The 26,081-nt window shown below is 49.4% G+C and overlaps 2 protein-coding genes across 8 annotated transcripts in view; one reads left to right on the top strand and one right to left on the bottom strand.

Moving 5' to 3' along the window:
- The window catches only part of LOC308458735 (aquaporin-7-like), a 22,615-nt gene extending 6,789 nt beyond the window's left edge, over window positions 1-15,826 (top strand). For 4 of the 5 annotated variants that reach the window (XM_080973663.1, XM_080973662.1, XM_080973660.1 and 1 more), the window contains 5 exons: window positions 1,600-1,726; window positions 10,206-10,343; window positions 10,576-10,694; window positions 11,300-11,517; window positions 13,837-15,826. In XM_080973663.1, the coding sequence (XP_080829789.1) occupies window positions 1,600-1,726; window positions 10,206-10,343; window positions 10,576-10,694; window positions 11,300-11,517; window positions 13,837-14,002 (768 nt within the window). In that variant the 3' untranslated portion in view covers window positions 14,003-15,826. The remainder of the gene's footprint in view (window positions 1-1,599; window positions 1,727-10,205; window positions 10,344-10,575; window positions 10,695-11,299; window positions 11,518-13,836) is intronic. The other variant, XM_080973664.1, reaches the window with a different exon arrangement.
- On the bottom strand, window positions 15,795-26,051 carry LOC308458726 (tubulin polyglutamylase complex subunit 2-like). Of its 3 annotated transcripts, none has more exons than XM_080973649.1 (7): window positions 25,944-26,051; window positions 23,684-23,763; window positions 21,377-21,464; window positions 20,347-20,478; window positions 20,027-20,140; window positions 19,383-19,543; window positions 15,795-16,178 (listed from the first exon to the last, which is right to left on the bottom strand). In XM_080973649.1, exons 1-7 carry the CDS (start codon window positions 26,029-26,031, stop codon window positions 15,939-15,941), a joined length of 903 nt encoding a protein of 300 aa, XP_080829775.1. In that variant the 5' UTR covers window positions 26,032-26,051; the 3' UTR covers window positions 15,795-15,938. The 3 variants fall into 3 exon arrangements, with proteins under 3 accessions (XP_080829775.1, XP_080829773.1, XP_080829774.1); XM_080973647.1 differs by having other exon boundaries at window positions 25,911-26,046; XM_080973648.1 differs by lacking the exon at window positions 25,944-26,051 and adding an exon at window positions 25,769-25,937.
- Window positions 26,052-26,081: the final 30 nt, after the last annotated feature.

Here is a 26,081-nt window from a genome sequence, read left to right as displayed (position 1 = left end):
ACAGGCTGTGACCCGCCGACCTGAGCACGGCTCATTAACCATGTTTAGTGATCCACCTGAAGATCAGCAAACCTTTCATATGATAAACAGTATATTTGGAATAGCAAACAACAACCCGACTCAAAGATGATATTATGGGAGAAAACGGGGGAGGACATTTTGTACTGAACTTCAATTTGCATTAGGTATCTGGTTGTATTAATTGGTTATGGATTGGAACCCATTGTCTCATGTTTTGGAGGAAGCATCTGATAAAAGCACCATTACGCCCAACTTAATGGGGAACATTTCTTTAAGAACAGCTCATGCAATGCTATTTTTATTTTTCTAAGCATCTAACCGGATAAAAATATAGTATTATTATTGCAAGGGCTGTTTAATCCATTATCATCGCTATTAAATTCAGTATTAGACACTTTGGGATTAGGCAGGGATAGTGGCATTAGAATCTGGAAGCAAAATAATATGCTTTTGACATGGGAGACCACGAAGCTCATTGGGTGACGTCGGGCCAGTCTCTCAGTCTTACGGGAGTGTTGTGCGGATGAGGAAGAGAAGCCTGTCCACGGCCTTGAGCTCTTTGGAAGAAATGGTGGTCTGTAAATGTCATACATTGATGTCAGCCTGGACAGCTCAGTGGGTTAGAGCTCTTCTTTGGTGATCCCTCGTAGCTTCCATGAACACGGTTTTAACAGTGAGTCCCTAAGTGACTGTAGAGGCCAATTCTGGATCCACACGTCCTTCCACAGTGGGGACATAGGTTTCCGGGCAGGAATTGATCCTGGTGAGAGTTTGCCAAGCATGTCTTCCTCTTAGCACGTTTCTCCCTTTTGTCCTGAGTTCGAGCGTCTTCAAAGCCCATGACACCTTTGGTAAAGGCTGTTCTCCAACTGGAGCGCAGGCCAGTGTTTCCCATTTGTCAGTGCTTATACTACATTTTTAAAGATTTGCTTTGAGAGTATCTTTAAACCTCTTCTGTTGACTACCAGTATTTCACTTTCCTTTCTTACATTGTGAATATAGTTGCTTTGGAAGGCAATAATTAGGCATCAGTACAACTTGACCAGTCAAATGAAGCTGAAGCTGAAGCTGAAAATAATAATAATAATAATTTATTATTTATACCCCACCCATCTGGCTGGGTTTCCCCAGCCCTCTGGGCGGCTTCCAACTGAATATTAAAAACAATACAGCATCAGACATTAAAAACTTCCCTAAAGAGGGCTGCCTTCAGTTGTCTTTTAAAAGTAAAATAGTTGTTTATTGCCTTGACATCTGCTGGGAGGGCGTTCCACAGGGTAGGTGCCACCACCGAGAAGGCCCTCTGCCTGGTTCCCTGTAACCTTACTTCTCGCAATGAGGGAACCGCCAGAAGGCCCTCGGCGCTGGATCTCAGTGTCCGGGCTGAATGATGGGGATGGAGACACTCCTTCAGGTATACAGGACCGAGGCCGTTTAGGGCTTTAAAGGTCAGCACCAACACTTTGAATTGTGCTCACTTCAACACCAGTGATCTTTGCACGGGTGATGTTGTCCTGCTACCATGACGATGGATACCTTGACACATACGGGTCTCTCTTCTCCCCCCTTCCCCCACAGGTTATTGGACAGGGCTCTGTTGCCCAGGTGGTAATAGGAAAGAATAGCTTTGGGGACTTTCTGAGCAGCAATCTGGGATTTGGATTCGGTGTCATGTTGGGAATTCACGTAGCTGGTGGAATCTCAGGTGAGTCTGGTAGATAATGTGCCTGGAAGATCTCCCTTTTAATATCAACTGTGCAGTTTCAATCCGTTTAGATCTGGACATAAATTGCTTTAATCCACCCCTTGCTAGTTTCTAAAAGGCTGATTTCTATATTATCTTAGTGCTTCTCCTTCTTTCCTTTTGCTGTTCCAGAGAGGTTCTGTGTTTCATAACATTTTCTGCCGGGATGGTTTTACTGCAGGCTTCCCCAACCTGGTGCCCTTCAGAGGTTTTAGACTACAAAACCTAGCCCAGGAGAAAGTAGATAGAGAAATTTTTTGGGGGGGTTTTGTTTTTTATTCAAAATTATAACAAGACATATTATCCAAAAACATATTATCCTTGTTTCCCCCCATTTTTCCTCCCTCCCACCTCCCACACAACCCCCCCACCCCCCGACTTCCCTCAGCTCCAGTTTTTGGTTTCTCTGAGACTGCTGTTTTCTGCATGTTACAAAGTTTTATAGATCCTCAAACTATTTATCTGATTATTATCAATAAAAAGTTTGTGAATGTTTATTCAAAACCTGCCAAGGAGTCCAGATCGCTTTGTTGCGTCTTCAGATACTTTGTAAAGGGTTCCCATTCATCCTTAAAGTCACAGTTATCCTTGTCCCATAGCTTATATGTCAGTTTTGCCAGTTCTGCATAGTCCATCAATTTTTCTTGCCATGATTCTTTAGTTGGGATTTCTTCAGTCTTCCATCCTTGTGCTACCAGATTTCTCGCAGCCATTGTCGCATACATGAAGATGTTTTTCAACTTTTTTGGCAGGTCTTTCCCTACAATCCCCAACAAAAATGCTTCGGGTTTTTTAACAAATGTTAAATGGAAAATTTTCTTCAATTCGTTGTATATCATTTCCCAAAAATTTTTAATTACCTTACAATCCCACCACATATGATAAAATGTCCCCTCCTTTTCCTTACACTTCCAACATATATTTGAACTAGTTCTGTACATTTTCCCTAACTGCACTGGTGTTGTGGACCATCTGTACATCATCTTCATGTAATTCTCCTTCAATAGGGAACAATCTGTAAATTTTAAGTCAGTTTTCCATAATTTAACCCAATCTTCCATCATAACGTTGTGACCTACATCTTGTGCCCATTTAATCATAACTGATTTTACCTCTTCGAGAAAAGTTTTTACCCTTCTTTCATGGCACTAGAACTCATGGAAATTCAAGGAAGCTTGTTTGGGACAGATAAAGGAAAGTGTGGAACTCTCTCCTGCAGGAGGCAGTGACGGCCACCAACATAGATGGCTCCAAGAGAGCATTAGACAAGTTCATGGAGGACAAGAGGGCAATCGATGGCTATGTTGCAGGAATGTATGTATAGGTTGGGGGGGGGGGTTGCCCCTCCAGCAGATATCATGCACGTGCAACCCACTACCAAAACCAGCACAATCACTGTTATGTAGTGTAGTTTCACCCTGGGCCAACAGGGGGATACTGTATATAGTTTTCACTCAGGTCTGTAGATAGTTTTCACTCAGGTCCGCGGCAGTTATTTTAGGCGGGAACTCTGGGCTGTTGTGGTTACAATGTTGACAGCCGGCTGCCTATAAATACAGGCCGGCTGAGCTGTTCGCAGTCAGTTCTATTCCAGCTTACCATAATAAAGAGCTACTTGAAGAAATCGCTGTGCCGGCTGCTATGTCAACCCACGACCTAACACTGGCGACGAGGATGGGATTGATGGACATCAGAGCACAGCCAGATGCGGCCAGCCTCTGAACTGAGCTGAATCACTGAGCTGAATCACAGAGCGAAATCACTGAGCGAAATCACTGGGCAGAACCAATTCAGAGCTGACTGTTCTGGCTAGAGCACTGTGTTCCATCCATCGCCCTTCACGCCGGCATCGGGATCATGGCTTCACTTGTGCCTCTACCGCTTTTTGCGCCAGCCTCTGAATCATGGGACTCCTACCTCGCTCGGTTCGACTGCTACCTCCAAGCCAACGAGCTGACAGAAGTATCACAGGAGCGGAAGCGGGGCCTATTCCTCAGCCTCTGTGGGCCTGAGGTGTTTGAGACGGCCGAGCGTTGGTTGCGCCTGAAGCAGTCCAGGCAACACCATGGGACACGATCCAAGAGAAGCTCCGCAACCACTACGCACCAAAGCCGTCCAAGATTGCTGCCCGCCATGCGTTCTACCACCGGAACCAGGCAGAGGGGGAGTCAATCAACAACTACACCACCGCCCTGCGACAGGCTGCAATGCACTGTGAGTTCCGAGACTTAGACGATGCCCTGATGGATCGAATCGTCTGCGGGGTCCGGGACATCCATCTGCAACGGCGCCTCCTAGCCAAGCCAGACCTCACGCTACAGAAAGCCATTGAGGAGGCTGTGGCCTCAGAAGCTGCTGAACGCTCCGCCCAGGAGATCCGCAAGTCCAGCAGCCCGCGTCTTGCTAGGGAGCCAGTTCCGGTGCATCATGAAGAGGCCAGCAGTGAGGAGGCATCCTCCAGTGAAGACGATGACGTGCACCAGACAAAGCGGGAGCGCAGGAAGTTCCAACAGAAGTCCAAGGGCCAACCGGAATGTGCTGGCTGCGGAGGCAACCATTCCCGTGCCAAGTGTCGATTCAGAGACGCCATCTGTAGGAAGTGTTCCAGAAGGGGCCACATCGCTAAGGTCTGCCGATCGGCTCCGTCTGACACCCCCCCTTCATCGACTCGCAAGTCCAAGTCTTCACTCCAGTCTGCCAAGGAAAGTTGTTTCGCTCTCACCAACTGCCGCTGCCCGTCTGGAACCACGATTGGCCAAACCGACTCGCCTACGCGACGCAAGCTGAACGTCACGGTGCTCATTGAAGGAGCTCCATGTGACATGGAGATCGACACCGGGTCTGCCCTGTCCATCGTGTCATGGAGCACCATCAAAAGACTGGTACCCAGAGTGTCCAAAAGGCAACTCGACTCTCACCGCGTACACCTGAGAGACTACCAGGGAAACGACATTCCCGTGGTAGGCGTTGGCCGGTTCCGGATCGCCTTCAAGGATTTTTCGGGCCTGCTCCGGTTGGTGGTGGTCGAAGGTCAGCGGCCAAGCCTCCTAGGGCTAGACTGGTTTGATGCCCTCGGCCTGGAAGTCACCGGCATCAACTGCATCTCTAACGCAGAGACTGAGGGTCTGGTCAAAGACTTTGCCGAGGTTTTTGACGGCACCTTGGGCCAATATACAGGTACGCCCATCTCCTTTAGCCTTGATCCACAAGTCGCCCCCATCAAGCTAAAGCCACGCCGGGTTCCCTTTGCTCTCAAGGCTAAGGTGGACGAACAACTGGACAAACTGATCGCCCAAGGAGTTTTGGAGCCGGTTGACCACGCAAAGTGGGAAACCCCCATCGTCACGCCTGTCAAGCCAGATGGGTCGGTGAGAATCTGCGCTGACTACAAGTGCACGATCAACAAGGCACTTCAGCAGCACGCTTACCCGGTTCCTGTTGTCCAACACCTGCTGCATTCCCTGGGTGAGGGTAAGGTCTTCGCTAAGCTGGACCTTGCCCAAGCCTATCAACAACTGCCAGTCGATGATGCCACTGCTGAAGCCCAGACGATCGTCACCCACCGGGGGGCTTTCCGTTGCCGCCGGTTGCAGTTCGGGGTGAGTGTGGCTCCTGGCATCTTCCAAAGCCTTATGGAGCGTCTCCTGCAAGGGCTTCCGGGCGTGGTACCATATTTTGATGACGTCTTGGTGTCTGCAGACTCACACCAGCAGCTGTTCGAGCGCCTCCGTGCCGTGCTGACCAGGTTCCAGGAGGCCGGGCTCAAGGTAAAGAGGGAGAAGTGCCAGATCGCCGTTCCACAGGTAGAGTTCCTGGGCTATCTTATCGATGCCTCCGGTCTTCATCCAACCACATCCAAGATCCGCGCTATCCAGCAGGCCCCCACCCCAAAGAACAAAACGGAGTTGCAGGCATTCCTGGGGCTGCTGAACTTTTATAACATGTTCCTGCCCCACAAAGCCACAGTGGCTGAGCCTCTTCACCGACTCCTTAGCACTAAGACGCCTTGGGCCTGGGGTCATCGGGAGACGGCGGCCTTCAACGCGGTCAAGGCTCTCCTTTCTTCAGACAGTGTGCTGGTACAGTACAGTGAATCCAGGCCGCTGGTCCTTGCCTGCGACGCCTCACCTTTTGGCATCGGTGCTGTCCTTAGTCACCGTTTTCCAGATGGAAGAGAAGCACCGCTCGCCTACTTTTCCAGGACACTATCTCCGACGGAACGGAATTACAGCCAGCTCGACAAGGAGGCATTAGCACTTGTGGCTGGAGTGAAGAGGTTCCATGAATACCTCTATGGCAGGACTTTTGACCTCATCACTGACCACAAGCCACTCCTGGGCCTCCTCGCCGGTGATCGTCCAACTCCACCGGTCCTCTCACCACGCATGCTGCGATGGACTGTTTTCCTGGCTGCCTACCACTACCGGCTCATCCATCGCCCGGGGAAATCGATGGGCCATGCCGACGCCCTCAGCCGTTGCCCTCTTCCAGCATTTGTGGAAGACCCGGCTCCAGCTTCATCGCTCCTTCTGATTGAGGATCTTCCGGCAGCGCCTGTATCGGCTGCCACTGTGGCCTCCGCATCTGCCCAGGATCGCACCATCAGCCGGGTGCTCAACTGGGTGTGGAGGGGGTGGCCACAAGGGCCTGTTGCATCGGAGTTCCAGCCCTTCGCAACCAGACAACATGAACTCTCAGCTCATCGCGGCTGCCTGCTGTGGGGAGACCGCGTCGTGATTCCCCAGGGACTCCGTCAGCGCGTCCTGGAGGCTCTGCACGTTGGCCACCCGGGAATTGTCAAAATGAAGGCGTTGGCTCGGTGTTACGTCTGGTGGCCTAATATGGACGATGCCATCACTGCCTGGGTGTCCGCCTGTCAAGCGTGCCAGGAGTCGAGGCCTGCACCACTGGCAGCTAAGGGACACACCTGGGAGACGCCAAAGACACCCTGGTCGAGGGTGCACATCGATCTGGCTGGCCCCTTTCACGGCCGGACCTTTATGGTAGTGGTGGACGCCTATTCCAAATGGCTGGAGGTCGCCCTGATGCCCTCCACCACTACCGAAGCTGTCATCCGGGTGCTGCGAGGCCTGTTTGCAACGCATGGGTGTCCTGATGTCCTTGTCTCTGACAACGGACCGCAGTTCACGTCAGGCACGTTTGAGCGGTATCTTTTGGGACTGGGCATCCGCCATGCCCTAACGGCACCCTTTCATCCATCCAGCAACGGGCAAGCGGAAAGAATGGTGCGCTCGACAAAAGAGGCACTGGCGCGCCTGGACCGGGGAGACTGGCATGAGCGGGTCGCCGAATACTTGTTCGTGCAACACATCACCCCTCATGCGGCCACAGGGAGGAGTCCTGCTGAACTGCTTATGGGCCGCCGCCTCAGGTCACCGCTCGACCGGCTACACCCAGACTTTGCCGTGGCTGAACCCCCAGGCTGTGCCAACGCACCACGGTCATTTGTCCCAGGAAACCAGGTCTTTGCCCGGAACTATGTGGGGGACATCCCTTGGGTGCCAGCCACAGTAGTGGGAGTCACTGGACCTCGCTCGTACCAGGTGGCACTCGAAGACGGACGCTTGTGGCGACGGCACATAGACCAGCTTAGGCGCAGGGTTGGGGACTTGGACACTACCGAGGTGCCCCCAACTGCGCTTGCGGCTCCAGAAGAGACACGTACAGATGGCGAGGCCCCACCTACACCTCCCTCGCAAGCTGCCAGCGTGGAGCCGAACCAAGCCGTTTCAGAACAGACTCAGACCACTCCACTTGCGGAGGCTCCACCCACAGCAGCGGATCCAGGGGAGTTGGTTCCAACGCCACCTAGGGTCGCACCACAGCCTCAGCGAGAACTGTGTGGCCCTCCGGACTTGGCTACCAGTCCCCGGCGGTCTGGCAGAGTTTCCAAGCGCCCAACTTATTTAAAGGACTATGTTGTTGGACAGGTATCACTGTTGGTCTAAGTATGGGAAATGTAACCGATATGCTTTTGTGCTTAATTGAACCATTACGCGTAGTGCTGTATATAAGGAAACCATTACGATTGTAACTAACGCCTTATCTCGGTGGGGAGGGGTGTTATGTAGTGTAGTTTCACCCTGGGCCAACAGGGGGATACTGTATATAGTTTTCACTCAGGTCTGTAGATAGTTTTCACTCAGGTCCGCGCCAGTTATTTTAGGCGGGAACTCTGGGCTGTTGTGGTTACAATGTTGACAGCCGGCTGCCTATAAATACAGGCCGGCTGAGCTGTTCGCAGTCAGTTCTATTCCAGCTTACCATAATAAAGAGCTACTTGAAGAAATCGCTGTGCCGGCTGCTATGTCAACCCACGACCTAACAATCACTTTTGTGACTTTTGTGATTTGTCCCCACAAAACACTTCATCACAGTTTCTTCCCATCTATTCAAAGGGCCTCTGCTGCACAATACCAAAGGTAAAAATTCCCTGATAAATGTGTCTCTGAACTGGCTCACAGGGAAAACTTGGGAAATTCATATAGACATGTGAGCTCAGCTACTCAGCCTGAGTGATAATTCCTGGCCTCCTAATACCTGAGGGCCAGACAGGTAGCCATTCCAGAAATAACAAACCCAGATGAAGACAAAAGGGCGTGATTAACTTGGCTGGGAAACAGGGAAATATAAATATCTCTTTTGTTACACTTGATGGGTGTTTGGTGGAGGGCAAGGAGAACCATGGGGCAGGGTCCAGGATGCTCAGATTACTGCCAGCAGACCTCCCCTTTCATGATGTAACCATGATGTAACCATGATGTAGTTTGGGGGGGTGTAACATGGGGATTGAGGGGATGCGGGTGGCGCTGTGGGTAAAACCTCAGCACCTAGGACTTGCCGATCGTCAGGTTGGCGGTTCGAATCCCCGCGGCGGGGTGCACTCCCGTCGTTCAGTCCCAGTGCCTGCCAACCTAGCAGTTCGAAAGCACCCTCGGGTGCAAGTAGATAAATAGGGAACGCTTACTAGCGGGGAAGGTAAACGGCGTTTCCGTGTGCTGCCCTGGCTCGCCAGATGCAGCTTGTCATGCTGGCCACGTGACCCGGAAGTGTCTCTGGACAGCGCTGGCTCCCGGCCTCTAGAGTGAGATGAGCGCACAACCCTAGAATCTGTCAAGACTGGCCCGTGGGCAGGGGTACCTTTACCTTAACATGGGGATTAGTAGCTAATAAAAGTTTGGGGGCTCTTTTGTTTGGGGCTTCCATCTTGTTCCACCTGGTGGCAGGTGGGAGTCCTGTCGCAACAGTCTTCAATAAAGACCAAGCCTACTGGCTGTTGTTTTGCTCTGGTATTCCTGGCTGGTGTCCTTGTTTTTTGTCCAAGGGAGCCCTCAGATTTCTCCGTTAACAGCTACTAGTCATGATGGTTATGTGCTGCCTCCACAGCTGGAGGAAGCAATGCTTCTGAACAGCAGTTGCTGGAAACCGCAAGGAGAGTGTGCCCTTGCACTCAGGTCCTCCTGATTTTGGGCTTCCCACAGGAGCACCTGATTGGTCACTGTGAAAGAGGGTGCTGGACTAGATGGGCAAGTGATCCAGCAGGGTTCTTCTTACATTCTTAGTCGTTTATACAGCTGTAGACCCAAAGCACTAGAGGGCATGAGCACTGGTGCCAACTCTAGGGGGCCTTGGGTGTCAGGGTACTCACAGTTTTTTTGTGTGGGTGCTCAGCACCCACACCGTGGGGCTCCGACGCAACCTCCAAGCCCCTACAAAGTCTTGGAAGTGACTTTCAGTAGAAACCGGAAGTAGACAATGTCATGATGTCATGTTACGTCGTGGTTGCCGTTGGGCACCCGTAACCTAGGCACCAGCTTGAGGAAAGCTGTTTTCATCTTTGTGTGACATCCTTGCTTTATACTGATTTCTGTAAAGGATACGGAGAACTTCCACACACCGGAGATCTAGAAACGTACAGATTCAGCCTTGACACAACCTTGAGGTTATCTCTACACTCACAGAACCACGGTTCTCAGGGTTAAGAAGCAGATCCCAACCCCCAACCCATAGAGCAACTTCCATAATCTGGGGACCACCTTGCTGAGACTTGCCTTCAGCAGCTGAGGGTGTGGAATGGAAGTGCGGAACTGGCTTGTTTTGCTTTTTTTCATTGTTTTATTTTTTATTGAAAATGTTCAGCATACAATACCATAAAAAACAAACTAATCTAAATGAAAAGGAAAACAGCCAAAAAAGAGAAAGCTCTCCTTTTGCTTTCCCTTCAGTTAGCATTTCCCTATGTTGTGTTTTTAGCAAATGCTCTCAGAATTGGTCTTTGTTGGGTCTTTGTTTTTGCAAAGATAGCCCTTCTAAGAATTGGCAAGGTGGAGGGGTGGCTTGCAAATGCTATTATTGCTACTACTATTACTATGATCATCATTTACTCTCGCATTCCTGCCACTTTTTTTGCCTCTGGAAGGTGCTCACATGAACGCAGCAATTACATTTGCAAACTGTGTCGTGGGGAATCTGCCATGGTACAAGCTTCCGGCGTATGTGATTGGCCAGTTTGTGGGATCCTTCTTGGCTTCTGCTACGACGTTTTCACTGTATTATGGTATGCTACTTCCCTTGACCCCCAACCCCTCACAAAGCCAATAGAATAGCTGGGGAGAAAGAAGACCTGATTTTTAGTTGTTTCAGTGACACACGCACACCCTTATCTCTCATAAACACACACATTGTGGGTCCATGCAAGGGCAGAGTGGTTCAATCAAAAAGTCCACTTGTAGCCTCTCCAACTTGTGCTTTTGCTGTTGAACTGTGTAATCTGGTTGCTTCCCTTTCAGAGGCCCTGATGAATTATACCGGGGGGACCCTAACCGTTGGAGGACCCACTGGCACGGCAAACATCTTTGCCACCTACCCGTCTCCGTACATGTCGACTTTGGGCGGATTTATAAATGAGGTTGGTGCACCAGGATTGACTTTATTTAGTTAGTTCATTAAAGTTATATACTTCTTGTTATATACTTAAAAAACCAACCCCAAAGTGGTTTGCTAAAAGAATTAAACAGTAGGATTAATAGGGAAAGCAGTTAAAACACAACTATTTCATAGGGAGTCATTCTATGGCTTCTAGATCATAGACACGGACAGCTTTGACCATTGTCCTCATACGGGACTCCTCCTTAAGAGACAAATGTACCCAATCAGTCTTCAGAATGCAGGGGGTTAAGACAGGGTCGGCCCAGCCATGAGGCTAGGTGAGGTGATCGCCTCAGTCAGCAGGATCCACTGGGGCAGCGGATCCTGATGTCAATCTTTCTTCCTGCCTTTTTCCTTCACCACTTCTTCCCTGGCGGGGAAGGGGGACGCCATTTTGTTGTCTGTCTCAGGTGGGTTAAGAAGTAAGCAAGCAAGGGAAAGGGGTTGTAATAACTGTTCCCCACTGGTCCCCACACCGGACTTTCCCCCACCTTGTTTTGGAGAGGCCTCTTCTGCCTCTGGGCTGCCATCTTTTATTTCATCCTTCCTTCTTTCCTTCCTTCCCTCCTGGCCTCATCCCCGCAGTTCATCACTACAGCTGTGCTATTGATTGGAATCCTCGCCATCAACGACCTGAAGAATGCGGGTGCTCTTCCAGGCACCCATGCCTTGAGTGTTGGGCTGCTGGTTGCGGTCATCGGCATGTCCTTGGGGATGAACACCGGCTATGCCATTAACCCTTCCAGAGACTTGCCACCAAGGATCTTCACAGCCGTTGCTGGATGGGGGCTGGAGGTCTTCAAGTGAGTTCCTTTTCTCTACCACAGAATCATAGGAGTGGGAAGCGACCCTGTGCGTCATCTAATCCACGCCCCTGCAATGTAGGAATCTCAACTAAAACATCCAGGACAGGTGGCCAGCCAACCTCTGCTTGAAAACCTCCAAGGAAGGAGAGTCCACCAGCTTCTGAGGGTGTTTGTTCTACTGCTGAACAGCTCTTACTGTCAGAAAGTTCTTCCTAAGTTTTCATTGGAATCTCCTTCCTTGTAACTTAAAGTCACTGGTTACGCTCCAGAGCAGGAGAAACCAAGATAGGTCCATCTTCCCTGTGACAGCCCTTTAGATATTTGAAGATGGCTATCATATCTCCTCCCAGTCTCCTTTCCCAGGTTAAACGTACCCAGTTCCTTCAACTATTCCTCACAAGGCTTGGTTTCCAGACCCTTGATGATCTTCCGCACACATTCCAGCTTGTCAATATCCACCTTAAATTGTGGTGCCCAGAACTGGACAAAGTACTCCAGGTGTGGTCTGACCAAGGCAGAATAGAGTGGTACTATTCCTGTCATCGGGACACTATACTTCTGTTGATGCAGCCTAGAATAGCATTAGCCTTCTTTGCTGCTGCATCACCATTGACTCATGTTAAGCTTGTGGTCTACTAAGACCCCTAGATCTTGTTCACATGTGCTACTCACAAGGCAGGTGTCTCCTAGGTGAATATTGCAGATCCCCACCTTTTCTGCCCCCCTTATTTGCATGGATTGATTAAATTTAATTACTGAACCTTTTTTTCTTATTATTCCTAGTTTGCTCTGCCCATCAGGTGCAGGGTGGGCAACAACCACTTATTTAAATATAGATCAATTGAAACAAATTGGTTGATAGCTCTTGTGGATGCGAAGGTAGGTCTGAACCTCCTCGCCCAATTTTAGGTGAAATTTGAGAAGTTAGATCGTGCATTGAGCTATCACATTTGTTAAGGACTGGAGTAAGAGTACAGAAAGTGCTTTTGATGTGCACCCTACCTCCTCTCTAAGGAATTCAAGGTGGTGTACCTAGGATTTCCCCCTTTTAAAAGTACATAATGAGAGTATAAAAAAGCTGCGGGTGGAAACAGGTCTCCTGAACTTGATGCAATGCTTGGAAGCAGGATGGGCCAATAAATTGAATCTGAATCCTGTTTTGTGTAATTGGGGATGCAGAGTGGGAGACTGCCAGATCTGGATCCTCCCCCCCTCCAAAGGAGCAGCTTGGGGGTACAGCTGGATTCAACACCATCAGCGGAGGCTCAGGTGGTCTTGATGGCAAGGAGCACTCTCCCGTTCCCCTAGCTCAGCTGGAACCCCTTTGGGACAAATATGCCTTGGCCATTGTGCTCCATGCTCTGGTAACTTCCAGACTGGATTGCTGTGACACGCTTCACTTGGGGCTGCCCTTGGAGACAGCTCAGCCACGTATGATGGGAGTTGCACTCCAACAATCTCTAGAGGGGCCACTCTTGCGTTAAAGGAAGGCTGATTTGTGATGGACGTAATTGAGGTCCAGTACAGGCAAGTGATGGTCCAGTTCAAGGATGGGGAAGATACAGGCAGAAACCATTTTGTGTGGGTCCGATAGATGCATGATCACGCACGCGTGCACACACGCACGCACACACACACACACACACACACACTGCTCCCGACTTGGAAGTGGCCCCAAATTGGGGCCGGACGGGCTTATGAGTGCTCCACTGACACCCATGGGGGTCAGGAAAGGAACCTCTGCTCAAAATGGTTGTCACTTGTAGTCACCATCCAGCAACAAGAGGGACACAGCTTGCCCATCCCTGGACCAGATTCTTTTGAATAATGCCACCAGGTCTACAAAGAACCATGTGGTCTCCAGTGGTGCTGTCAAAGAAGCAGCTGAGCTCAATTTCTGCTCTTGGCTTCTCGTTGTTGTTGTTTAGTTGTGTCCGATTCTTCGTGACTCCATAGACCAGAGCACGCCAGGCACTCCTTTCTTCCACTGCCTCCCACAGCTTGGTCAAACTCCTGCTGGTAGCTTCGAGAACACTGTCCCACAATCTTGTCCTCTGTCGTCCCCTTCTTCTTGTGCCCTCCATCTTTCCCAGCATCAGGGTCTTTTCCAGGGAGTCTTCTCTTCTTATGAGGTGGCCAAAGTATTGGAGCCTCAGCTTCAGGATCTGTCCTTCCAGTGAGCACTCAGGGCTGATTTCCTTCAGAATGGATAGGTTTGATCTTCTTGCAGGCCATGGGACTCTCAAGAGTCTCCTCCAGCATGGCTTCTGCTAGAACCGAATAAAACCAGCTTTTCTCTCTTCCCCACCCCCCCAGCGCATCAAATAATTGGTGGTGGGTCCCAGTGGTCGCACCGATGTTGGGAAGCCTCCTTGGAATTTTCATCTACAACATCTTCGTTGACTTTCACAATCGCCCTCGGCTGGATGGGAGCAGGAAGCCAGACTGCGAGGGCGACGAGAGTGTTGAGCAGCGACTGTGAAATCTGGACTCCCGTAAACCGGAAGCTGAATTTGGGACTTGGGACAGAGCCATAGCAGAAAGCTGTCTGCTGTGGCCACAGTGCCCAAGAGCGTGCAAGCAGATATCAATCTATGTTCTTAGCTAATAAACAGAGGGCACTTTTTTAGGGGGAATATAAGGGAAGGCTGGAAGGTGTAGGTTCCTGCCTGCCCTGTGCTCTTCTCACTCAGCTGCTGCCAGTGAGCTGCATGTCAGGGCTCATGTAAGAGCCTTGCAAAAATCCCTTTAGGCAGGGGTGCTCAAGGGGTGTGCTGTGAGACGCTGCCCTTGAAAAATACACCATCATTTCAGTACTTTCAGTTATTATAGACTGGTTGACCCAACTTTTTCCTTGTAGACAAAAGTAGCCCCAACCACCCTCCGCTGCTGCACTCAATTATACAGGTGCAATTTGTGAACTATGTGCAACAATTGTGGAAAGATGCAGGAGAATTTCTAGGCTTGGCTGTGACGTACAATCAGGCATAAGACTCCTGGCTGCATCTGCCTGCTCTCCGGCTTAAGGAGAAGCACTGCTGTAAGACACAGAAACACCCTCTTCCTGTGACTACCATTTAACTCTTCAAACAAATTCAAATTCTTCAAAACCTGGGAGGTTGCAAGCTTGCCTTCCTTGGAGGGCCCTGTGTCATGGATGCTTTAGTTGAGATTCCTGCATTGTAGGGGGTTGGACTAGATGACCCATGGCTCCCTTCCAACTCTACAATTCTGATTGTACGAAAATCTCATCCCAAGGCAGAGTTTGGTAACGCAGAACCTTCCAGGTGTTGCTGGATGCCGTCTGTGCAAGTCTGCATGGCCAAAGGTCGGGGGATTACGGGAGATGTAGCCCACAATCCTGACTGGTGACACGGCCACTAGATCCCCGGCAGAGATCCTTCCCAGACCCTTTCCCCTTTAACTAGAGATGTTCACAAACGAACTAGGGCCACCTAAATACAATGGCTGCACCTTTCCCTTGATGGTTCCAGCGGCAAACATCAAACCACCAAACTCTCTTATCCGCAATTGCTCAAACTGCAGATTGCGTTTCTTTCATCTGACGCCGTGTCAAGGATGATTGGGACACAATTCACGTGTGGTTTGGTTTATGACTTGAAAAGTGATCGGCTCTCAGCCTGGTGCACTTCTAGCTATTTTGGACTACAACTCCCATCAGTGCCATAGAAAGGTTGCTCAAAGGATGCTTCCCAGGGGAGGGTTGCTTTCCCCCCACCCTTTGTGCACTTTAGCTCCTCAATCTAGACAGGAAAGGGGATTCCCAGTAGGAATCCCCCATAGCCAGCCATTGCATTATGAACCCTAGAGAGGCTTAGTATACCTGAAGGAGCGTCTCCACCCCCATCACTCAGCCCGGACACTGAGGTCCTCCTCTTGAAGGTCTCTGGCGGTTCCCTCACTGTAAGAAGTGAGGTTACAGGGAACCAGGCAGAGGGCCTTCTCTGTAGTGGCACCCGCCCTGTGGAATGGCCTCCCACCAGATGTCAAGGAGATAAAGAACTACACAACTTTTAGAAGACATGTGAAGGCAGCCCTGTATCAGGAAGCTTTTAATGTCTGATGTTTCATTATATTTTTATATGTGCTGTAAGCCTTTCAGAGTGGCTGGGGAAACCCAGCCAGACGGGCAGAGTATAAATAATAATTATTATTAGCATTATTATTAGCAACGTTCACTCCAAGGAAGGACCATGTTGAACCTGAGCCCACTGGTCACGTTTGGCACAAAGGAAATTCAGCCAGAACCTAAAGCCTTTTAAATAAATACTTTTAGATAAATACATCTTGGTCCCATTCGATGCTCCACCAGCCACAAACTAGGAGGCCTTTTCTCGGGGGAGGGGCAGTGGACCGAAGCCACGGTGGGGCGGTGCAGGGTCAAAGGGAAAGGTCAGTCAGGGCTGGGGTTCCCGTCTCCTTGAGGAGCTTCCGGCCTGCTGCGGATTCTTGGGGGCTGTCCCCGCCTGGCCCTTCTGGGAGGAGGGCGTCTGGGACGGCAGCTTCTTCTTCATCACCGGAGTTTTGCTTTTGCTGCGGAAGACCTTGTTTGGGTCCAGCTTGTTCACAAAGGAATCGGCCTCCTCAGAGAGCTGCTCCGTGTTGATGGTGATGGGCTTGTACATGTTGAACCATTGCTGGAAGAGGAGAAGGGAAAGTGAGGAGCAGCAAACGGCAATCACTGCAGGGTAGGCATATGGTTCTGGTCGCCTCGTCTTGAGAAGGGTGTTGAAAAGAGTTCATTAAAGGGCAACCAAAATTATCAAGAGGGTGGAGTGACTCCCCTATGAAGGAAGGTGGCTGAGGTTAGGACTTTTTGGTCAGGAGAAAAGGCAAGTAATAGGCAGCACGATAGAAGTTTACGAAGTTTGGCATGGCACAAGGAAGTGAAGGGAGTCTCTCACTGGGAGATGCAGGGCAGGTAAAAGAAAGGTAAACCAGGGAACTCAGGATCCCAAAGAGGCGTGGCGCTTCGGTTCAAGGGCCGTCCTGACGCAGAGGAAGACTCTAGCCTCCGAGCCCTGCCTGTCAAGGCAAATTGCCCATCTGATAACGCTGCTATCAAAATTGGCAATAAAAAAAATGCTGCACATGGCAGAGAAGGATATATTGAGAGAAATATTGAACTGTGACCTTGGGAGTAAAAACTTTGTTTTGAGAATGCCTGAAAAAGCTAAGCAAGCCGGAGGGGTGGGGGAAGCAGATAGAAGAGGCTCAACGCAGGAAGAGACCTCTGAAAAAAACAGACCCTAAACCAGATTTGGCAGACTTTGTAATGGAGCAATTTGTTCAACAGAGGAAGGATTTTGGATTACAGATGCAGGAGCTATTTCAGAAAATGAGTATTAAGAGGATAGTGCAGCTCAGCTGTCACAGCAGATAGAAAGAATGGGTGTAAAGGTTAAAGAACTTGAGGAGAAATCGGCTGAATTTAAGAAAATCTCTGAACAAATGGAGCAAGTGAAACAATAAGAAGTGTGTAAAGAGGCTGTGGTTGGGGTTGTGGGTAGACTGGCTCTATTAGAAGATGCTGTTCTTATGACACAAATGAGACAAAATGAGAATATGGTGAAATATGCAATTTACCAGAGCAAGAGGAAAACCAGAGACTAGAGAAGCATTTAGCAAAAAATCTTAGCTGAATGGTTAGGAGAAAGAGAGGAGTGGGTGGAGGAGGCTATACAGACCTGTTACCAGGTCAGAAATAGGAGAAAAAGAGGGACACAGCAGCCTGGAGACTGGTTACTTTCATAACTAGAAGAATAAAGGAAATAGTTCTCCAGAAGGGATTTGAAACCGGTCTAAGGGTTGGTGATAACAGGGTTGAGATATTTAAAGAAATTCCTTTTAAATTGAGAATCGGAAGACAGAAATATAAGTTCCTGACAACCGCCCTAAAAAAAGCAGACATACAATACAAATGGGAGTTTCCAGAGGGACTCCCATTTATATACAAAAGCAAAAGGTATAGACTTACAACAGAAATGCAGGAACACAATTTTTTTGAGAAACAAGGCAGAGTCTTAGAAAGACAAGAAACAGATAGCTATGGGAATATCCCTCTGGAAAAGCAAAGGCAGGCAATGGAACGGCTTGCACAAGAAGAAGGAAAAGGTGCAGCAGGAGGTAGACCTATCTTGAGAGAAGTTGATAATGGCAAACCTTAAAATACTGAATTGGAATGTGAATGGATTGAACAATAAAACAAAGAGAAACAGGGAGGAACATATAATTCTCAAACAAAATCTTGATATAATTTGCCTACAAGAGACACATAAAGCAAAAAAAGAAAGGTAAGCCAGGTAAAAGAAAGGTAAGCCAGGGAACTCAGGATCCCAAAGAGGTGTGGCTCTCTGGTCCAAAGGCTGTCGTGACGCAGATGAGGACTCTAGCCTCTGAGCCCTGCCTGTCAAGGCAAATTGCCCATCTAATAACTATCAAAATTGGTGATAAAAATAATGCTGCACATGGCAGAGAAGGAAGGTGAGTGATGGAAGGGTGGGGGTGTCTCAAGGCCTGGCTTCTGGCTTGTTATCTGCTGGCCGTGGGACCGGAGGCCTCAGACAGGAATCCCGCTAGATGGGCTCAGGGACAGAAGGGGGTCTGCTTGGGATGGAGCAGATCCCCAATTTAATCCCTGGATGATCTGCTAAAATATTATTATTACCCTTTGGCAAGGCTTTCTTGGCATAGAGCTGCAGAAGAGATATCACACCACAGCATGGTAATCCTAAAACCATGTTGCATGGTGTATTTGAGGGAAGAGTCGTGCTTCGGTGTCAGAGTGTGTGTGTTGGATACAGAGTTCAATCCTTGGGGTCTCCAAGAAGGGCTGAGAGAGTCAGGGTTCAGAGGCATAAACACCTGTACCTGTGCCCAGTCAAGCTTGCTATAAGATTTCCACCAGGGCTCCACAGGGTCAGGGAAGCCACCTAGGAACAGTCCTATTGATGTCCTGGCTCACTTGACCATTACACAAGAAGACCAGGGTCTCAACAACACCTGACATGCCAGCCAGAAAATCCCTTCTGATTCTACAAGTCTCTGGGGCCTGGACCATCTCAACAGAGAGGAGTCTCTGCGGAGAGGAACAGCCACTTCCTGTCCAACTCTCACCAGGGAAGGAAATGTCCATCCAGGACAAAGGGCTTATCTTAATCCACAAGCAGAGCCAGCCCAAGACATTTTGGCACCTGAGGTTGGCACACGTTGGCCACCAGGGAACAAGGCGGGAGTGAAGATTTCCATTGGGAAGAAGTGGGGGAATCAAATCAACCTCATCTTTGGGTTGAAGTGGGACTCAAAGGCCAATGTTGTAGGGTCTGCCCCCAAATCCTGGAGAGTCAGTGTCTAAATGTCACTCTGGGAAAGTGGGAGTGATGCAGAACAGAGCAAGGGAACAGAAGAGCTTCAGCCCTGGATCAAAAGGATTCGTTCAGAGGGGAGAGCATTTATGTTGCATGCAAATCCCCACTGGTATCTCCAAGGAGGGCTGGGAGAGACCCCCACCATGCCACCTGTAGCTCTGGAGAGCAGCAGCCAATCAGTGTAGAGGTGGTGTGGCATAGTGGTGAGAGCAGTGTTTCTCAAACCTGGATCCAGACAACAGCTGGGGACCCAAGTTTGAGACACACTGGATTAGAAGGTCGGTCTAGGGCCTGGGAGATCTGGGTTCAAATTCCCGTTTGGCCATGAAGCTCACTGGGTGACCTTGGGCCAATCACTTACTCTTGGGCCAATCACTCACTCTAAGCCTGACCTTCGCAGGGCTTTTGCGAAGGCAGAATCAGGAGGAGCGGCAGACCCTAGGAAAAGGGACAGGCCATTTGTCGTTCTCTCACCTTAGCCTGGGGGCTGATGCCGTAGCTGGTGAAGGCATACTGCCAATGCGGCAGTCCCAAGTGGGTGATCAGGAGCCGGTAGTAAGCAGTGAAGGTTTTGGTGAGGAAATGCCAGTAGAGAGCTCGGTCCAGAAACCAGATCTCGGAATCCGGGGTGACAACTGGAAGTGAGAGAAAAACTATTAGGCCGCAGGATGAGAAGAACGGACCGCCCCACCTCTCAGGGGGTTTTAATAAGGAACTATGAGGCCTACGGATGACGATCTGGGCCTCGGTGCTTTCTAGAAAGGGTAAAGGCATTCCCAAGGGAAATTCATCCTCTGAGGTGGTATACAAATTTTAATATTATATAATAATAATAATAATAATAATAATAATAATAATGGCAAATTATAAAAGCCAGGCATAGCTTGCTTCAGGAAGACTTCATCTCAAGCCATCATAGACAACAGCCTTTGTCAACCTGGTACCCTCCAGATATTCTGGACTACAAAGCCCATCAGTCTCAGCCAGCACAACTGTATGGTGCTAGGTACAGTAGTCCAAAACGGAGATGTGGGAGATAAGGCAAAAGCTAACTGGGGTTTGCAGATGGGGCTGATTTGTGCAGGCAGCTCTTGGGCTTCTGGTATCACACAACATACCCGGCTTGGTGTTCTTGTACACAAGGCAGACCTTCCCATTCCCTCCGCACGGGTCCAGCTCAAACACCAGGCTCCGTGAGTCCAAGTGAGGTTTCTCTGGCTGACCCCCGTTACCTTTGGGGAGAAAGAAAAGGCTGAGCAAGGCAGGCAGGCATTCTCATGGGGTGCAGGACAAGGAATACTCAAACCAGGCAGAGCTTGAGAAGCTGGGCGTCGGTGGGGCTTGTGTATAAGGTCATGGAAACTTTTGGGGGGGGGTAGCAGGTGGGGCAGAGAGGACTGAAGTCTCCCACGGACAAAGGGGTGAGGTGGGGCAGTACCTTCTTCATCGTCGGTGTCCTCCAAGTCAGCCAGCGTGGGGGCATTGGGCAAGGCGTAGACGGGTGACGCTCTGACTCGGTTTAGCTTGGAGATGCTGTTGATGGTCATCGAGCCAAGCGGCATCGGGTTGTCTGGAAAAAAGGCAGCCATTACTAGGTTGCTGGCATGGATGGCACTATTCTGTAGGGGCACAGAAGGCTCACAGAACATGGTGCCCTTTGAAGAAGAATTTCAGCTTGCTTGCTTGCTTTTTGCAAAAAGCAAGCGCCTAACCATCACAGCAGCAAAGATGGGATTGGCAGCACGCAGAGTGCTGCTGCTGCTGCTGAAATAGGAATCTTTCTGCTGTGGAACAGCTCCCGTTTCATTCCCCCCTTCCCCAAAAATAAAGACAGAGCACAACTGAAGCAGAGGAAATGGGTGTGTGAATGCAATTGTTGATCAGATAAGAATGTGTTTATTTTGTGTGTGTTTCATAGCATTTATATACTGTTTGACTGTGAGTAAAACTCTCAGAGCGCTTATCGATAAAATGATCAACAAAAAGTTAATAACAGCTATTTAAAAGCATTCAAAAGTTGTTTATTTATTTGTATACTGCCCATCATCTGAGGATCCTAGTGCAGTTCACAGCATAAAAACACAAGGTACAAATACAACATACCCCGCAAAAACAGGAACAAAACCAAAACAAAACAGCAATGCCCTCTCCATTAATTAAAATTAATGATTAGCTAAAAACTGGATTAAAATACATGCCATACTTCTTTGTGACTGGATAAGCTTACCAGAATAATAATATTTTTAGCAGGTGCCAAAAAGAGTAGAGTGAAGGCACCTGCCTGTTGTCAATAAGCAGGGAGTTCTAAAGTGTGGGCACTGCTGCACTAAAATATTGATTTATTACATATGCGGAATGAGTATTATGGGGTGTTTGTAATGGTGTCGGTTCTGCAGATCAAAGTGGATGAGTAAAGAAGGCGACCTTGTGAGTAAACTGGTCCCAAGCTGTGAAAGGCTTATTCTTACCGTCAAACTTTACACTCCAAGTCATGTGGAAGCCATCCGTCATCAGGTAGAAATTCTTTAAATCCTCGGGCAAGACGCAGGCATTCTTCTGCAAGGAGAGGCGAGGGCAGGAGAAAAAGAGAATCAAGCAGCAGCTGCTGCCTCTGTGGCAGGAATTGCTAGTGTGGCCCCGTCTAGATATGGTTGGACTCCAACTCCCATGGGCACCAGGCAGCATGGGCAAGGATCAGGGGGGATGGGAGTTGGAGTACTGCAACCCTGGGACATAGGAAGCTGCCTTATGCTCAGCCAGACTGTTGGGCCACCTAGTTCACCATTGTCTCCAGGGTTCAGATGCTCTCCAGGGTTTCAGGTAGGGAAGCTCTCTACCTGCAAATGATGGAGATGGAACCTGGGACTTTCTGCGTGTAATGCAGATGTTCTACCATTAAACTACAATCCTTTCCCAACATCTGGAGGGCATCCTTCCTTTGTGGAGTGTGCTAGCCTGCAAACAAGAGAGGTTGTTATTGGTTTGTTCTTGTTCTTATTTTTAACTTGTATTTTGTGCTTTTCATACTGTGGTTTTATGTTGTGATCCACTCTGAGACCTACGGGTGTAGGGCAGTGTACAAATTTAATAAACAAACAAGCCTTGATGTGCAGCTGGCCCTCTTATCCGTTATACTGCTTCCAAAATTTGTCTTTCTCCTATACTTTGCTTGGCCCCGATGGACAGAAACAGGCCTGCAGTATCCAGCTGTTGTCTAAGAGCCCTATCATCTCTCCCCCTCAGCATTCTTGTCAGCCTATGTCAAGACTGACCCCTTGCCCTGCTGCATCTATAACTTTGCATCCGCAGAGCCAGCTCTGTCCAGGTTTGCATCACTTTTCTTCTTGAGCTGCCTGCCTGCTGCCTGATGTCATCGCTATGTCCGGTTCTCTGCTGCCCTGGATTACATGCCCTGAAAACTCGTGCTTCCTAAACTAACAGCTATCAGAGCGGCAGCATCGAGAGGAAGGGTGCGTCGCACACACGGAGGGTGCTCTTCAAAGCAGGACCCAACAGCAGGTGAGATTCCCCTGATTCTTCAGTTCCTCATTACAGCCCAATTTAACAGAGGGAGAATAATTGGTGAGGACATGTCCAACACCCCTGAGAGTAGTGCTTCTCAAAGGGGGTGGCAGGGGAGAATGGCAAGTGTGGCAGGGAGAATAAAAAAAAATTTAAACATTTCAGTATAGTAAAATAATTTTGGGGAATATTGCCATAAACTGCATGCATGCTTCTTTTCAGGAACAATGGCTATTATTCTATAGTTCTCCATGACCTGCTGTTGCGAAGAGGGATTTTGAACTCTAACAAATAAGAAACATCAGAAAAGAGAAAGCTTTCTTTCTGTTGATAGGCATATGAGAGTTTGTTTGTCTCAAATTAGACCTAATATCAGTAACATTAGCCAGCAAAAGCAAGCTCAAACCTCTCACTGAGTTTGTAAATGTACTTAAAATACGTAAGAGGCTTGCTTATAATTATATTTTGGGAATGATTTGTACTCTTACGTAGTTGAATTGTTTTAAGCTTTTTGGGTGCCCCATGAATGATCATACTATAAAGTAGTTGTTTTCTGCGTTGTAAGTCAAGCACTGCTAGGAGTTGTTTCTTTTTGTTTTTGCAACATGTTTCTTATCACTAAAAGAATTCTTGTTTTTATTCTGAAAGTGTGGCCCAGGGAAAAGTTTGAGAAGCATTGCCTTAGAATGAACTTGAAATCAGTGCCAGAAGAGTAGCCAAGTTGGTCTTGCCGCCTGGCCCTTAAGATTCTCCCAAACCCATATTTGCTCAGCCATCTAGCTTCACAACTTCCTCGAGTGTTTTTGCCTGGCTTGACTATGTCCTGGAGCTTATTAGACTTCTCGCTTGCCAGGATGAAGGACAGAGAAGGGTGTGTGAAAGTGTGTAGAAAGTAGACTACTTCACAAAGATAAAGATTGCAGTCATTGCTCTGCCCACTTGTCCCAGAAGAGCTGGAGGGCACCAGGTTGGCAAGGGTGAGACGGGAAAGCCAGGAAGGATGGTGCCACCTAGTGCCAAAGGGACAAACTGCAAACTCATTTACTACCAATAGTTTCACATCCCGCAAGTTGGACCTGCTCTGCTACCAGAGGGCAGCTCTGCATGCAGGCCCATTTAAAAAAAACGACCTCACCTCCAGGTGCTCTGTTCTGATCACCTCAATGGAAAATCCAAACTAATAATACTGCAAAAGCCGACTCAAGCACCGTGGGGGAGGAGAAGCAATATGCATAAATAATAGCCAGTCTCACCTGTTCCCATGAAACAATGGCATGGCGCTCGGCTGGCACCTTCTCCACAAATGTCACCTCAGTAACTCCTGGAGAAGCTTCTGCAAAAAGAGTAATCAGTGTAAACAATACTTGCCCTGCTCTTCAACCAGAAAGATTCCCCCAAAGCAGTTTGCAGATGAATATAAACCAGACAGCCCCTCTGCCTCTAGGCTTGCAACTTTAAAGAGCCACAACATGAAAGGAAAAGGGACTGGGAGGGAGGAGGAATAGCATAGTGGGGGGGAGTCAGCATGGAGTCCTCCAGATGTTGCTGCTGGACGTCCAGTTCCCAACAAGCATGGCCAACAGGGAGGGGAGATGAGAGTTGTTGTCCAGCAATAGCTGGAAGGCCACATGTTGCTTGATTTACATACAAATTTTATAATCTGCCATTTTGTAGAAATATAGCAAGTGGGAAAATAAAGACAGGTGAATCAACAAAAGATCCATAAAAATATCAATGCATATCAATCAATACTCATTGGTTAAAATCATGTTGCCTGTTTAAACAAACAAACAAGGCTTTCAAAAGATCTCTGAAGGAAAGGAGGGCTGGTCCTTGACAAATTTCTAGTAGTAGGGAGTTCCACAGGGCTTGGCTTGTCACACTCAAGGGTACATCCCTAGTGAAGACTAGATGAAACTCAGGGGTGCTGGGAACTACCAGAGATTCTCAGTGATTGAGGATTCAGGCAGGCCCTGAGATAATTTGGGTCCTAGTCGTTGAGGGCTTTTCTTTGATTCTGATTCCAAGAGCCTGCTTCCCCTGGGGGTTCCCTTGGTGGTTCCCCAGCTTGTGCCTCCCACCACTTATCTGCATCCAGCCTGTCTATGACACCACTGCATTACAGCTTCCACCAGCTCCAAAACTCCCAGAGGGGGAAGGTGGAATTAGAGGAAGAAAGTCGCTGCACAGCACACGGTGTTTGGAAGCTATCAAGCAGGCAGATCTTAAATTTCAGTGTGGAAAACAAAAGAGGACAGATAGCACCCCCCCAGGGAGCCCTTTGAAGTATCAAAGGTAATAGATGGGGGAAATCCTGTTAGGTCATTTAGTTTACCCCCGCCCCCCTGGGCTCCCAGTCTTGAGGGGAAAGGAGGTTGGGGAAGTTGGGGGATAAATGTGTGTGCTTGAGATTAACTGTGGGTCATTTGCATCACACTAAACTAAACATTCATCCAACGTTAGGAAGAGCCAGTGGCGTAGCGTGGGGGGTGCAGGGGGGGCCGGCCGCACCGGGCGCAACATCTGGGGGGGGCACGCTCGCACTCGCAGCTCTCTGTCCCTACCTGGCTCACTCACTCTCTCTCACTGCAGTGCTGGCTGTGCGAATCCGATCCGAGCCGCTGGGTCGCCGCCCACTGTGGAGGGGGTGGGTGCCAGGCGTGCGGTGCGGAGAGAGAGCGAGGGACTATCTGGGGGAGGGACAGTGCAGCGGCTGCCCAGCGCAGCGCTGAGCGCGGGAGAGAACCACACCAGACCAGACCAGGCAGCAGCAAGAAGAAGCTGGCAGCGGCGGCAGGTTAGGGGTTAGGGGGCGCAAATTACTTGCCTTGCCCTGGGTTAGGGGGCGCAAATTACTTGCCTTGCCCCGGGTTAGGGTGCGCAAATTACTTGCCTTGCCCCGGGTTAGGGGGCGCAAATCCACGGGTTAGGGTGCGCAAATTACTTGCCTTGCCCCAGGTGCTGACAACCCACGCTACGCCGCTGGGAAGAGCTAATGGGAAAGTGTCACAGAGATAGCAGTGCCTTTTACCAGCTTTGTCTGGTTCGCTAGCTGCAGTAGGGCCATTCCTGGAGGATGGTTTGTCATTCCCCACTCCTTATAGGTCTTCAGCCGCTCTTATTTCCCCGACAAACAAATAAAAACCCACTTCGCCAAGAATTCCACAGGGTGAGGCCTTGGGAGATGCAGTCAGTCAGCCTGGCCTCCCTCACAGGACTGTTGTGAGGGGGAAGGAAGCGCCATGCAATGAGCAAGAGAGGGAAGAAAGGCTCTTTGCGGCTCCATCCCTCGGCCGTTTCCATGGCAACCAGGGATGCCAGCTCCACCTCCACCTTACCTAGGATGCGGGTCACCCCCAGGGTGAGCTTCTCCAGGTAGGGCTTGGTGCTGCTGGAGCTGCTCACGCTGCGCGGGGCCTTCTCCTCCATCCTCTGCCTCCTCCTTCCCGCATCAGCCCCTGACCACCTGCACCTGTACACCTGTACGAACAGCCAAACGGGGGCCGACAGCACCTGGTGAGCGCGTTTTGCCCCTTCTCGCGACCCGTAGCTCAGAAGCCCCGCCGCGGTGGCTTTCGGGAATCGCAGTCCTCCCTTTCATTCAGTTCCTTTCGATCGCCGTTCTGTAGGGGGAAAGGAATGGAGAGCAGG

This window comes from Podarcis pityusensis, assembly GCF_964106645.2.
Source record: "Podarcis pityusensis genome assembly, chromosome: 11".
Classification (NCBI taxonomy): domain Eukaryota; kingdom Metazoa; phylum Chordata; class Lepidosauria; order Squamata; family Lacertidae; genus Podarcis; species Podarcis pityusensis.
The sequence above is the reverse complement of the archived record's forward strand: the minus strand, read 5'-3'. Positions and strand labels throughout refer to the sequence as shown.